Here is a 13,394-nt window from a genome sequence, read left to right as displayed (position 1 = left end):
AAGATTAATATGGGAATAGTTAAAGAAAACCTGTGCGCAATTTTCTGACTGACGCAGTGTCGTTTCCCTCCACTATTAAGTTGGCTCTTAATTTCTGTGACTGTTTCGGTATGTACATTTAGAAGGAAGCACCCCAGGATGGGCAAAACTATATTTTATTTACTTGAAGGAATCATAACCGGTCATTTACTTATTAAAGAATTTGTTTGTATCATTGGGCACTCATGGATATTTAAAATCAGAGTGGGATCTATACTTATTTAAAACCTTCTGTAGTTTCAGTTTTAGCTTCTAGGGCTCCTTTCAGTCAATCCTAGTGACTTCTTATGACTCTACCTACACCCTTGCCTATGAGGTCATCCACATAGCTATCAAGTCGTTGTAGGCGTTCCTCTGCATCATGTTGTGGCCTTAACTCTAAGGATTCCTTGTAAGCTTCATGGGTGCTCAGGCTCATTTTGCTGAGTTCTGATGCACAGACGTTTTGCGTCCACACTGCAACAGCACACAGTAAGCAGATGTGCATTTCATCGAGTCACTCGGTCCAGCCCGTCCACAGCCTGTCAATTGCAGTCTCTTCTGTGGGAATATCTTTGATTGGTTCATGATTGAAGATGCGATTATGCAGTTGTAGACTCTTTAGACTGATTTCTTTCATTTAGCTACATTTAATATCCACTTGTGGACTGTAGCTCGTTATGCCTAGTCAGTTAATAGTATTCTGCCTAAGCATGAATTCTCTTCACTGCTGGTCAGTCTCTCAACCCTCCATCCCCCGGCTTTGGACACTGTTTTTCTTGTACCCAAATACTCTTAGTATTTAGGACATTATCAAACCTGGACACAAGAAGGAGCTAAACACTTCTGAAATAGAATATTTTCATAACCATAAGTATCTCTCGTGCTGTTTTTATGTAGACAAAACTTGTCTCCTTTATCTTATTGGTTGTAGTTTTATTTTCAAGTTACACACACACATACACACACATACACACACACACACACATACTTAAACATATAAACATGCATGCATGGGCACACAGATAAACATACCTATATGCACACATGCACACACAAGTGACACATATATACACACAAACACATATACATATATACACACATATAGTGTCTGCCTTTTCTCTAATTAAGAAGTAAGTAATACGCAGTATGCACGGTTGCAAGCTTATGCTGGTCTTGAGTTTCCCTCCTGCTATGCATTGGCTGTCAGAATATTTGTTGGTTTTGCCCTTTACTTTCGATGTGATGTTATGTATCCAGAGAGGTATGGTTCCTCCTTGAATGTGGAACACTGTCTACCATAAGTCTTATGTAGGAAGGGTATTTCTTACCTCAAATTATGAAAAAGGGGCTGGAGAGATGGCTCAGCGGTTAAGACTGACTGCTCTTCCAGAGGTCCTGAGTTCAACTCCCAGCAATCACATGGTGGCTCGCAACCATCTGTAAAGAGATCTGATGCCCTCTTCTGGTGTGTCTGAAGACAGCTACAGTGTACTTATGTAGAATAAATGAATAAATAAAAAAAAACTTTAAAAAATTATGAAAAAGATTTTGTTTTGTTCTCAAAAAAACAATTTTTATCTTTGAAAATTACTTGCTAAGCTATGTAAGTAGAGGCATTCATATGGCATCTTGTGTGTGTGGTGTGTGTGTGTGTGTGTGTGTGTGCATTAGTGTGTGTGTGTGCATGCATGCAGGTGCGCAGTTTATGTAAGTATATCTGTGTCTGTATGGGATATATATGTGTGTGAGGTGTGAAGATCTATAGCATTTTGTCTTCATCTACCCCGTATTTAACCAAAACCCAAATTTGTCAGAATTTTAACTTCACACATTATGTTTTTCATCTTTATTCCATCTCTGACTTCAGAGGGGAAATAAAATACAAAGCAAAACATAGCTAGGGTTGAGTAAGAAGTCCGCTGTGCCTGGGACCACAATGAGTCGCAGGAAAAATGGAGCCTGTTTCTACACATCGCAACCTTCTAAAGACTTTATAGAGCCTCCCTTAGACTTTAAATAGCCAGACAAAGCACTAGTGGAAACTAATTTGCAGAAAACATGACACATGGGAAGAGATTCTGCCGTCTTTGTGCTGGAGTGGCTTCATTGTTCCAAAGTGAGATATGAAAATACTCTGCCTTTGAATTTGGAAAGTTGACTTTCAATTAATGAGAATTTTTTAGCTTCTTGTAAGTTTATTCTGCCTGTCTCATAAGTTCGAGCACTTAAGCATTCACCTTAGAGGAAGAATTGAGTAACAACATTTACTAGCCACTCTGGATTCAGTTTGTTCAGATTTTCTTCATTCGGGGTGGTCCTCACTTAGGCTATAAGGTGCATATCTAAGACAAAAAAACATTGCCTCAAAATATTTGTGAAAAAATCCATTTGGTTCGATTACAACCTGGAATTGCCTCAAGAAATGTAACCAAGAGTGCGTGGGATCTTAAAAGTGGATTGTAGTCTTAAAGTCTTTTTTGAGTTACAAAATTTATAGCTGTGAAACCAAGATTATGAAATTAGCAAGGGGGCTGGAGAGATGGCTCAGCGGTTAAGAGCACCGACTGCTCTTCCAGAGGTCCTGAGTTCAATTCCCAGCAACCACATGATGGCTCACAGCCATCTGTAAAGAGATCTGATGCCCACTGTCTGAAGACAGTGACAGTGTACTCACAAATATAAGATAAAACAAATAAATCTTAAAGAAATTAGCAAGAAATAATTCATTCATAAATAACACTTTACTAAGATCTCTTTCTTTCCTCTTACGTAATCTACATGTTCACTGAATAAGATGGTGAGGTGAGGGAGACAGGGCTGGTAAGAGGACTCAGTGGGTCAGGATGCTCTTTGCCAAGCCTGAGGACCTCACTTCAGTTCCGGGAATCTACATGTTGGAAAGAGAGAGGCCAACTCCCACAAGTCATCCTCTGACCTTGACCCGTCACCATGGATCACATACACCCATACCTCCCGGCAGACACAATTAAAATGTAATAATAATTAAAGACTAGGAGGTTGACAGAGTTCAGTCTGATTTCTCCACCCACACAAATGCCCATGGTCCTCACTGGTTTGCTGCTCAGTTCGAGCAGCTCTTTTGTCAACAGTTAAAGTTCTGCTAGGGTTTTCCCCACAGTCTTGCTTTTGTTTCCTCAAGAAAGGCATGGCTGACTAGTCAGAAATCCCCACGTCACCAATTCACTCAGGTGACGGAGGCAAGGCCAATCAGGAGAGCAATTTTCCTTGATGAAAGAAGGTTGGGGAGGGCTGCACAGTGGGAACACTGGGACCCTAGAAGAGGGTACAAAAGTGACAATGCCTGGCCCTGGCATTCCACAGAGTGCCCACAGAGGAGCACATTTGGTCTACAAAGAAGTGGAGAGGAGGCGGCAGCAAGAGTCTGGTGAAGAGTTTTAACCTCCTTTTCCTGTGCCCCGGGACATCCCACTTCTGTGAGTCACTACAGGCTCTCTGGTGTTTAAGATAACTCGATAAGGATTTCTCTCCCTGTTATCTAGACACTCCCAGGTTTGCAACTTATAGAAATTGTAATGCGATATATTTGTGGAAGGCCATTTTGTTGCTGAGTTCCCACTAGGTAAACGGGACTGGACTCCATTGATCGTGTGTGTGTTGACTTTGCTCACTCTAGCCCAAAGGGCTGCAGAGGCTCTGTGTTTCCCCCTGCAGAGTTTTGAGTTCAGCTCTCTGGCTGTCACAGTGTGATATTGATGGAGGTATGACAAATTATGTGGGGGAGGGTATATGAACAAGTTCCCATGGAAGGACCAACCATTCAACACCACCAGTTGGAAATAAGACTTTTATTCCTCCCTCTGTACCTCAGACTTCAGCTTTCCTAGTCTCTCCATTCCCACTGTGTGTCCCCCATCTTCTGACCTTCTCTATACATTTCGATGGCCTTTCCTGTCTTCTTTTCTTTTCTTTCCTTTTCTTTTCTTTTCTTTTTTTTTTTCCAGAGCTGGGGACTGAACCCAGGGCCTTGCGCTTGCTAGGCAAGCGCTCTACCACTGAGCTAAATCCCCAACCCCCTTTCCTGTCTTCTTACCTTCTTTCACATGGGCTAGCGTTTCTTGGTTGCTAACAGCTGCCATTTCAGAGTGAGAAGATGCTAATAGTAAAAAGGTAAACAGAACCTCTACTCTTTGACCGTTCCGATGTTAGCAATATACATCTTTGTTGTAGCTTACGGTAAGAAGTGTACAACTTCTTAGGCTACTCTCTGGGTTACTGTTTTAAGACTTAAATTCACTTCAACAATGTACTTACGAGCTGCTCAGATTCACTCTCTCTTCCTAACTCAGAGCGATTTCTTCTCACTGGAGATGGATACCTCTGGTGTTGAGTTCTAAGTTCAGCAACCCAAACACCCTTTCTCTAAAGAATAGATAACCAAGGGTACAAATGACGTAGGAGACCGTAGGCAAATGCTGTCCCTGACGTGCACTCCAAGTAGAGAGAACATCCTTGCTTTCCACTGAGAGAAAGATCTCAACAGATTAATGGGAAATAGTCATATTTGGCATAGGAATACGCAAGACAAATGGCCTGGAAGTTCTATACAAAAGATGGTTCTCTAGACTAGCTCGTAGACTAGGCTTCATTTCTTATTTAGCACATTGGAAGAGTCTCTGGACAGATGAGGAGGAAACTCCTTGGTTTCTTATAGAAAGTGCGTCACAATTAGCCAGGCAGGTTTCATGATATGTGTCACTAAGATGCACACGATATTTCCCTTTAAAATGATCGGACCTTATGTCATTGGCTTAGCACTGAATTGATAAGCAAAAACATTGGCAGCAAAACTTGTAAAGGCACATACATAGAAACAGCAGACTGGGGTGTGTGTGTGTGTGAAGAGGTCCAAGTGATACGATAACCGGATTCTCTACTATGGAGATTCGCATAACTAGAGAGTGATGCGAACTGGTGTGAGTATAGGGAGGAAAAATGCAATCAAAACAGGAACGAAAAAGTTTACCTCAGGGGCAGGAGAAAGCACCAAGAAAACAGTAGACGGTACATGAAGGACTTTGGAGAAGAGTGGTATGATGTGGTGAAACATGGAGAGGGGGCTTAAGACAGACAGAGCAGGTGGCATCAAAGCAGAAATAGTCAGCAAAGGAGCCAGCTCAGTGTATGTCTACTGTGCCGCTGCTGGCCTTCCCTGGCCTCTTCTTCAAGACATTTGTGGCCAGATGTGAGTAGGAAGAGAGTGAAGGCCTGAGATGGACAGTACTACTCATCAGAGCAAGATCAACAAGGGGAGGCTGGATCATTTCTGGGCAAATTATTAATTTCTGGAACTGGGTGAAATGTGTTTGTTCTGGACAACCAGAGCAGGAGAAGATCCTCCAGGGGGCCACTCTCTTCTTTCATTGTGGGTGTGGTCAGCCTGCTCTACAACCCTCTCCCACCCTTTTACTGATTTCCATTCCACCTCTACTTCCTCCCACCTCTCTTCACTTCTTCCCACTCCCCTTCCCTAGTTCTGTCTCTCTCTTTCAGATTCCCCTCCTTTATCTGCTACTGAGTACTAACACACTTATTTTAGAGTCAACATTAGGGAGATCTTCAAATGAATTCTGAAATCTCAAGTCTAACAATTTTTCAATGGGCTCCATACTCAAGAGTGCCAAACGGTGAGAGTTAGTACACGTGGTCTGTGTGTGGAAATAGAAACATTTCCTCCCAATAGAATGTCTCAATTCTCATGCAACTTTTGTTTCTGCAGGCAAAAAAAAATTAATAATAAAAAAATGAAGTCTCTGGTCATCAAGTGCACATGGCCTTTGCCATTGCTGTTGTTGCTGCCACTGAAGCTGCAGGGGAACTACTGGGATGAAAAGGAATATGATCTAGAGCCAGGACTACGTGAATTCTTTAGGGAAATTGCGAGTACAGGGCCTACCAAACCACCTACCAAAGAAAGAATCATAGAAATGATCACTGTTGGCGAACGACCTTTGCAGGATTATGATTACTGCAACTCTGAACTCAGGGCCAAGCAGATTCACGATAAGGGGCGCTGCTACCCAGAGCGCTACATTGTAGGAATGTCTTACGAAGAGCTGTCAAAAGCCTGTTACGGTCAACGAGTGCAGTGTAAGAATGGCGTGAAATTTTGCAGAAGAAGCATGGATCTAACAGACGGAGTGCGGTGTGTTTTAGAAAGTGGAGAGCGGATGGTAGACTGCATGTACACAACCATCTACATGACCGGTTATCCAGTCGTCACGTGTCAATGGGACAAAGAATCCCAAGAGTTTATTCCTAACTATATACATAATATGTCACTGCCTGAGTAGCAGGAAAGCATTGTACACCAGAAATATGTCTCTCCCCACCCTCAACATTCTAGGTTTCTCTGAGCAGTTCTATGTGGGAGTAGCTCACCCTTTAGAGACTGATGCTGTTAATCAAAACTGAGAATGGCAGGTTTGTTCCATTCACTCTGATCATGCACCTGCCTCCTTCTCTGTCCCCAAAGCACCAAATGTCGGCCTGGGCTCTGATCACGACACTCTAACAGGTGTTTCTATATAGGTCACAGAATGAGCCATGACGATAAGTCTCCAGCAGACAGATGCCAAGCACGAAGAGAAGCAGGAGGCTGGGTGTGTGAGTTCAGGTTAATGCCTTCAGCACTTTGGAAGCTAAGCAGAAGTTCCTAAGTTTGAGGCTTGCATGTGCTACCAGACAAAACATAGGCATAATCAAGCAAGCAAACAAACACGCTTTGGAATAGCCATCTGGAGGTCATCTAAACCTTTTTTCATGTGATTTTTCTGGTTCAGTGTGAAAAGATAAAGTGCCTTTAATCTGTGACTGTCTCTGGGGTGCCTATGGGGGTTTCTAGGGCTGGATGGCTTTTTACATAAACAACTTCAACTTCTTTCAGACTTGAATGCCGTGCATCTTTCCAGTGTTTCGTTTATGTGTAGCTCACCTTTTCACGTTCTTTACGTTTAACACAACACATGGTTTCGCAAAGGAAATCCAGGCAATGAGCCTCTCGAGATAACAATCTTTATTAAGTACACAGGGAAAGCCAACTCCCCAGAGCTCTTTCTAGAAGCCCCACACCTTGCTGGAGCTCAGACATAAGTCTTCACAAAGACATTCCCATTTATTGGTAAATTAAAGCCTGGGTCTGGCTTCTTTTCATTTTCTAAAGAGAAAAGGTACAGGGGAGCCTTGCTTCCAAAAGCCTTAACCTGGAGGCTTTTGACTGTGGTGTTGAACAAGGAAAGATCCTCATGAGTTCTTTTGAACCTTTGTGACACGGCTACACGACGACACAGCCTTGACAGCGAGCTGCAAAAATTCTACATGTGTCTGGCTTGTTCTGTGCTGTGAATCATTTCATCTGGACCATGATGATGTCATGGATTCTTTGAAATGTTCAATGTTTACACAATCGTATTTATAGGAGTATAGCGTAAGCACTACTGAGGCATAGAAAGAGTCATGTAGCTCCCACTCCAGAATTGCCAATCTTAGCCAAATACCTTAAAAACACCTATAAAAATGGCACCAGGAATGGCGGTGCATGCCTTTAACCCCAGCACTCAGGAGGCAGAGGGCGGATTGATCTCAGCAAGTCAGATGCCAGCCTCATCTACATAGAAAACTCCAGAATACCTAGGACTTCATAGACTGTTCAGTTTCAAAACACAAATTAGAAAAAGAAATATAGTTATGGTTACATGGATTTTTCTTTCTTTCTTTTTTTTTTTTTTTTTTCAGAGCTGAGGACTGAACCTAGGGCCTTGTGCTTGCTAGGCAAGCGCTCTACCACTGAGCTAAATCCCCAACCCCCTGGATTTTTCTTATTAATTTATACAATATGAGAAATTCAGAAGCTGGCCTCAACTCACTGGATGCTAATGTGTTCTACAGCTGTTGCCAATGTGATAGTATCAGAGAATTGGGCTTTAAATATAATTGTGTAATGCCGGATCATTTCTCCTAGATAGCATTAAGACCACTATAAGGATACTTCATGTAGTTCTAGGTTTCTTCTTTTACACATTTATTATACGTCAGGCATCCTGCGTGCATACTTAGAAAAGCCAATCCTTTTCCTTACCCACAAAGTAGAGGAATCAGGCAATGTGATCCCTTTGACCGACAACCATTTCATTCACAATTTTACCAGGTCCCAGTCCACTGAAGGATATGACAAGTCGGTAGCACCAATAATTTTGCAGTTGCTACACAGTGAGGACTGACTTGTCTATAAATCTTCTTGGTGCTATTTTAATTATAATTTCTTTTTTCTTAAGAGTTAAAAAATGTAGTAGTTTATTAGACTCAGACAAATAGCCACAAGGGCCACAGCACCCGCTTCCCGGGATGGAAGTTCAAAGCTGCTCTGACCGGTGCCTTCTTCTTTAAGACGCTTTCTTTGGGTCTTCTTCTCATTTTCTTCTTTCTCCTTCTCAATTTCGGCAACATACTTCTCAATTTCTTCAGGATTTAGAATCTTGAGGGATTGATCCCATCTCACAACAGCAAGTTCAATGTTTTGCCACCTGACTGGACCACTTCCCGATGCACGTTGATCACTCACTAGTTTGATGGTCAGATCATCTGTTTCAATGGCATCATCGGTGTAGTTCTCCAGAAATTCGCACACTGACTTGGAGCCCTGGCCTATGTATGGCATTGGCCTTCCAAGCATAGTATCTGCCCGATGGGTCAGTCTGATGGAGTCTGGGGTTGCTATCAAAATCAGAACCACAATTAGGGCAGAGATATGAAATGGTCTGTGCCCATTGCTCTGTATAATGCTGCTTCACTCTGGCGATGTAGCGGATGATGTACTCCACAATCACTGGATCCTCCACGGTCAGCCGGTGGCTCTGACACTCTACCCTGGCTCTGTTGGTGACTATCCTTGCATTAGCAGTGAGACCTGCAAAGGTCATACAGACATTATTGTCCAAAGTGCAGATTTTTCGGACCATTCTTTCATCTTGTAGCTTGGTCACTGATTTCTTTTTCCCATACCGAGAACAACAATGCCCCTTCCTCAACCACCAATCACGGTGGAGCCCTTCTTGACCACTTCCTGCGCACACTCCCCTTGGAAGAGAAGACGGTGATGGCGCAGTCGTAGCTCACCACTGCAGATGCGCAAGCTCAGGCCGCCCGCTCGAAAGCGCACCCTTAATTTAATTGTAATTTCTTATGAAGTCACGATAAATAGTAAGCCTCACTACAGCATTATCTCTATCACAATCATTTTTCCATTATTATGTAAGCGACAGAGTATTTTCATGTACTCTCATCATTTCGTTTAAGACTAGGTTACAAAAAAAAAAAGTCAGGGATAAGATTTGTCTCATTAGGGGTTGGGGATTTAGCTTAGCGGTAGAGCGCTTGCCTAGCAAGCACAAGGCCCTGGGTTCGATCCCCAGCTCCGAAAAAAAGAAAAGGAAAAAAAAAAAAGATTTGTCTCAGTGGGAAAACATTTTCGGGGCAAGTATGGTGTTCCAGATTTGATATTCAAAGCACAAAAAAATTTACAACAACAAAGCCTGGGTGTGGCGGTGCTTGCCTTTAGTCAAAGTACTCAGGAGGGAGCGGCAGGTGGATCTGCGAGTGTTGAGCTGGTCTACTTAGTGGGTTGCATGCCGATGGCTCTACAAGGTGAGACCATCAAACAAAAAAGCTACAAAACCTCAAGTGGAAGCTTCCTTCCTCTGTTTTTGTTTAAAGATATTCACAGTCACTTCCCAATCAAACAACTCGCGATCAACAAAAGGACAGACAGTACAGTTTGTTGTAATACGATTTTTTTTTTTTTTTTTTTTTTTTTTAGGATATATCTCTTAAGGACTAAGAATGTAGATAGCTTGGTAGAGTACTAGAGGGAGGAGCTTGCACAAAACTCCGGGTTACATTCCCAGCACTGCATAAAACTGGGCATGGTGACATGTGCCTGTCATCCTAGCACACAACAGGTAGGAATAAGAGGATCATAAATTGATGGGTATTTTTAATTATATTATTACTTTGAGGCCTGCATGGGGTACATGAAACTAAAGCCCAATATATTAATTAATTTAAATAATAAAAATTAAAAACATCTTTCTGGTGGGTTAAGTTTATAATCTCAGGTCTACTTGGGAGGCTAAGGAGGATTGTGGTTAAGTCTGAGGCCAACCTGTCCAGTTTCAGGCTAGTCTTAGCTGCGTAGTTAGATCCCGTCTCACAATCAAAAAAAAAAAAACAAGAGATACAAACATTTCTCATCGATTTGAGATATACAAAACTTGACATTTAAGCGCAGTCAGTAAAGAAACATCACTCACTTGACAGTCATCCTTTGATGTGCGCTGACTTTGAGAGTACCTGTCGCCTCCCGATTTTACAGCTGGAAGATGACAGAAGCTGACAAACACTGTGAAGTTCCTCTTAATAGATCAAAGCCGGTATCTCTATCAGCATGGAGTCCTCCGGGAGGGCCTCCTGTCACATCCAAAGAATAAGTGGTGCCCAATATGAGGTTTGCAACTTGAGAATATCTGCCTCTTAATGCCAGGTTTCCAAAAGACTTACATGTTTTCTAAGAATTCTTTTATACGTCTAAGAGAACAAGGATGCTCACGATGTCAACACAGGGGCATGCTTATCTCCTCCTATTTTAATAACAGCAAACATTCAGACCACCAATGTCTCAGAGTCTCTCTTCCTGTTTTACTGAAACACACTGGTTTTAAATAGGTTCAGTTAAGCTGCCATTTAAATGTTTTGGTATTGCAGGCCGGGCGTTTATCAATTGAAACCAAGCTATTTTAGGTTTTTCTGCTATTTCCCATTCTGTTCTCAATCATTACCACTTAGTGGTATTCTAAGTATTCAGATGAATGAACGATAAATCTTTAAATCTTTATATGCATATTCTGATAAGTCAGGTGTTTTGTTTTGTTTTTTTCCACACATGCTCAGCAGGTTCACTTCAGTCTTAATAGGTTGTTGAAGATTTTTACGAGGGATACATTTGTCAAAATCTATTCTAAACTAATATGTGGGAGGAACATCTATGATTTAATTTTAGATAAATGGACACTGAACATATCTTCTATTCATACCTCACTTGTAGAATGCCTGTTCCTCACAGTTTAGAGGAGAGTGCAATAATAAAATGAGCTAGATGTAGATCTTAGACTGTGAACATAGTAGCTTTCCTTGGTGGCTAAGGTGTGAGCTTCAGTACCCATCTAAGCTACGCTTAGCCCATTAAACAGACAGTGCTAGTGAAAGCAGAAAAAAATAGATTAATTCATTGTCACTACATTGAGAAGATGAACAAATAAAGAGACAGGGTAGCCTACCATGTCCATCTTCAGAATTGTGACATGAGATTAGGGGTAAACAGAAAACAAAAGATTTGCATAACCAAGCAGTCCTGGTCATAATATGCCCCAATCACCGTCATTACATTGGCTCTAGTCTCTCTTGCAGTGTGGTATAAATCATCAGAACAGGGGGAAATCTTTGGCACCAGACTCCAGACTTTTTCTTCTTCTAGCATGAGACTTCCAAGGAAATTCCGATTTCCTGGGGCCTATCGACTCAGAAGTCTGATAGCTGAAGGCAGGGACACATGGTTCTCTTTAGAATCTCTTCTTTTGTTCCAGCACAGCTGCTTCAACAGTATACGTTTCCACACACAACATAGAGATTGTGGTGATCTCTCACAACAATATACTAGCAAACGTTTAAACTACAATGCTGAATTGTCAAAGAAATGGACGCCAAGACTGTTAATAACTTACCCGTTGGAAGTCTTTTCCTAGGACTTTTGAGACGATTTAGAGTGATAAAAAAAATTCAAGACGCGCATGAAGACCTTAGACAGGTAACTCTGTAGGTAGCTTCCGCTAAACTATAGTGAATCTAACAGGGGCTCTGCCAAAAAAAGAAAAAAAAAGTGTCTCAAATATCTAAAGAATTCAAAGCATCCTATTTGCAGAGATAAGAGACTCTAAAGTCTGAATCAGAAAACTCTTAGAAATGATCAACACTTTTAAGAAAGTATTAGGACACAAAACGAAATACAAAAACTGATAGCTTCCCCCAAACACTAGTAATGAACGTGCTAAGGAAAAATCAGAGGGCGAAATTCCACTTAAAACACCTTCAAAAACTATATAAGATAAACCTAACCTAGGAAGAGAAGACCTCTATAATACATTTAAAAATACTAAAGAACAAAATTGAAAGAAGACACTAGTAGATAGGAAGGCCTATTATGCTCATGGATTGTAGAATTAACATCATGAATATTCGTGTATTGCTAAAAAAATGTATAGATTCTTTGCAATCCTGTCCAAAGTTCCAATATTCCTCACAAAACTGGGAAAAGGAATCTTAAAACTCAGATGGAAATAAAAAAAGACCTTGATTAGCAAAACAGTCCTGAGCAGAAAGTAATGCTGGAATTATCAAAATACCTGTCTTCAACTTACATTACAGATCCTCCGTAGCAAAAACTGAATGAAATAGTCTAAGCCAAGACACACAAGTGCTGCATTCTCTGTCTCATATATTCATCCAACTTTGAATTCCTAGATTAGTATGTGTAACTTGGAGTTTCAGGAAAGACCAGGAGGCTAGAAAGAACTATTACAAGGAGAAGAGAAGACAGAGTGCTTCAGGGACTGGGGATGTTGGAACTCACGTGGTGTGAAAGTAGAGTGGGACTACTAGAGCTGAGACTAGGGCTGAGAAAGCTTATGTGACAGTAGGGATATGAGGTAGGAGGAGGGCAAAGGTGGGAGGGAAAGTTATCAACACTAAAGATGTAGGGAAAGTCCCCTGGAAAATTACTATATTTTAAATCAATTTAAAACCATAATTTTTAAGCTGGGCAGTGGTGGCACACACCATTAACTCCAGGGCTCAGGAGGCAGAGGTAGGTGGCTCTCTTAGATTGAGGTCAGCCTGGTCTACAGTGTGAGTTGCAGGACCATCAAGACTACACAGAGATACCATGTCACAAAACAAAAAGAAACAAAACAAACACAAAACCAAGATGCAGAAAAACCAAAACCAACCAAACAAAAACATAATTTTAAAGAGTTTGAAGACTAGAGAAATAGCACAGCGGTTAAGAGCACTGATTGCTCTTCAAGAGGACCCAAGTTCAAGTCCCAGAGCCCACATGATAGCTCACAGCTATCTGTAGCTGCAGTTCCAAGGGATACAACATCCTTTTCTAGTTTCCCTGGGTACCAGGCATGCATGTGGTGCATAGCCATATATTGAGGCTTACTTGGCTATGTGTAAGGGACAACATGCCATGGTTCTTGACCCTGGAACAGAGCTGGAAGGAC

General features: G+C 41.6%; 1 protein-coding gene and 1 pseudogene across 2 annotated transcripts; one reads left to right on the top strand and one right to left on the bottom strand.

Moving 5' to 3' along the window:
* Positions 1-3,381: 3,381 nt before the first annotated feature.
* On the top strand, positions 3,382-6,940 carry Rnase9 (ribonuclease A family member 9). Its single transcript, NM_001008561.2, has 2 exons — positions 3,382-3,476; positions 5,780-6,940. The coding sequence occupies exon 2, from the start codon at positions 5,805-5,807 to the stop codon at positions 6,351-6,353; it is 549 nt and encodes a 182-aa protein (NP_001008561.1). The 5' UTR covers positions 3,382-3,476; positions 5,780-5,804; the 3' UTR covers positions 6,354-6,940.
* Positions 6,941-7,067: 127 nt separating this feature from the next.
* LOC148000920 (proteasome subunit alpha type-7 pseudogene) lies at positions 7,068-11,276 on the bottom strand (annotated as a pseudogene). The gene is made up of 2 exons (XR_015638189.1): positions 11,273-11,276; positions 7,068-9,176 (listed from the first exon to the last, which is right to left on the bottom strand). The product of XR_015638189.1 is annotated as a proteasome subunit alpha type-7 pseudogene (transcript).
* Positions 11,277-13,394: the final 2,118 nt, after the last annotated feature.

Source organism: Rattus norvegicus, chromosome 15, assembly GCF_021556685.1.
Source record: "Rattus norvegicus strain SHRSP/BbbUtx chromosome 15, alternate assembly SHRSP_T2T, whole genome shotgun sequence".
Classification (NCBI taxonomy): domain Eukaryota; kingdom Metazoa; phylum Chordata; class Mammalia; order Rodentia; family Muridae; genus Rattus; species Rattus norvegicus.
The sequence above is the reverse complement of the archived record's forward strand: the minus strand, read 5'-3'. Positions and strand labels throughout refer to the sequence as shown.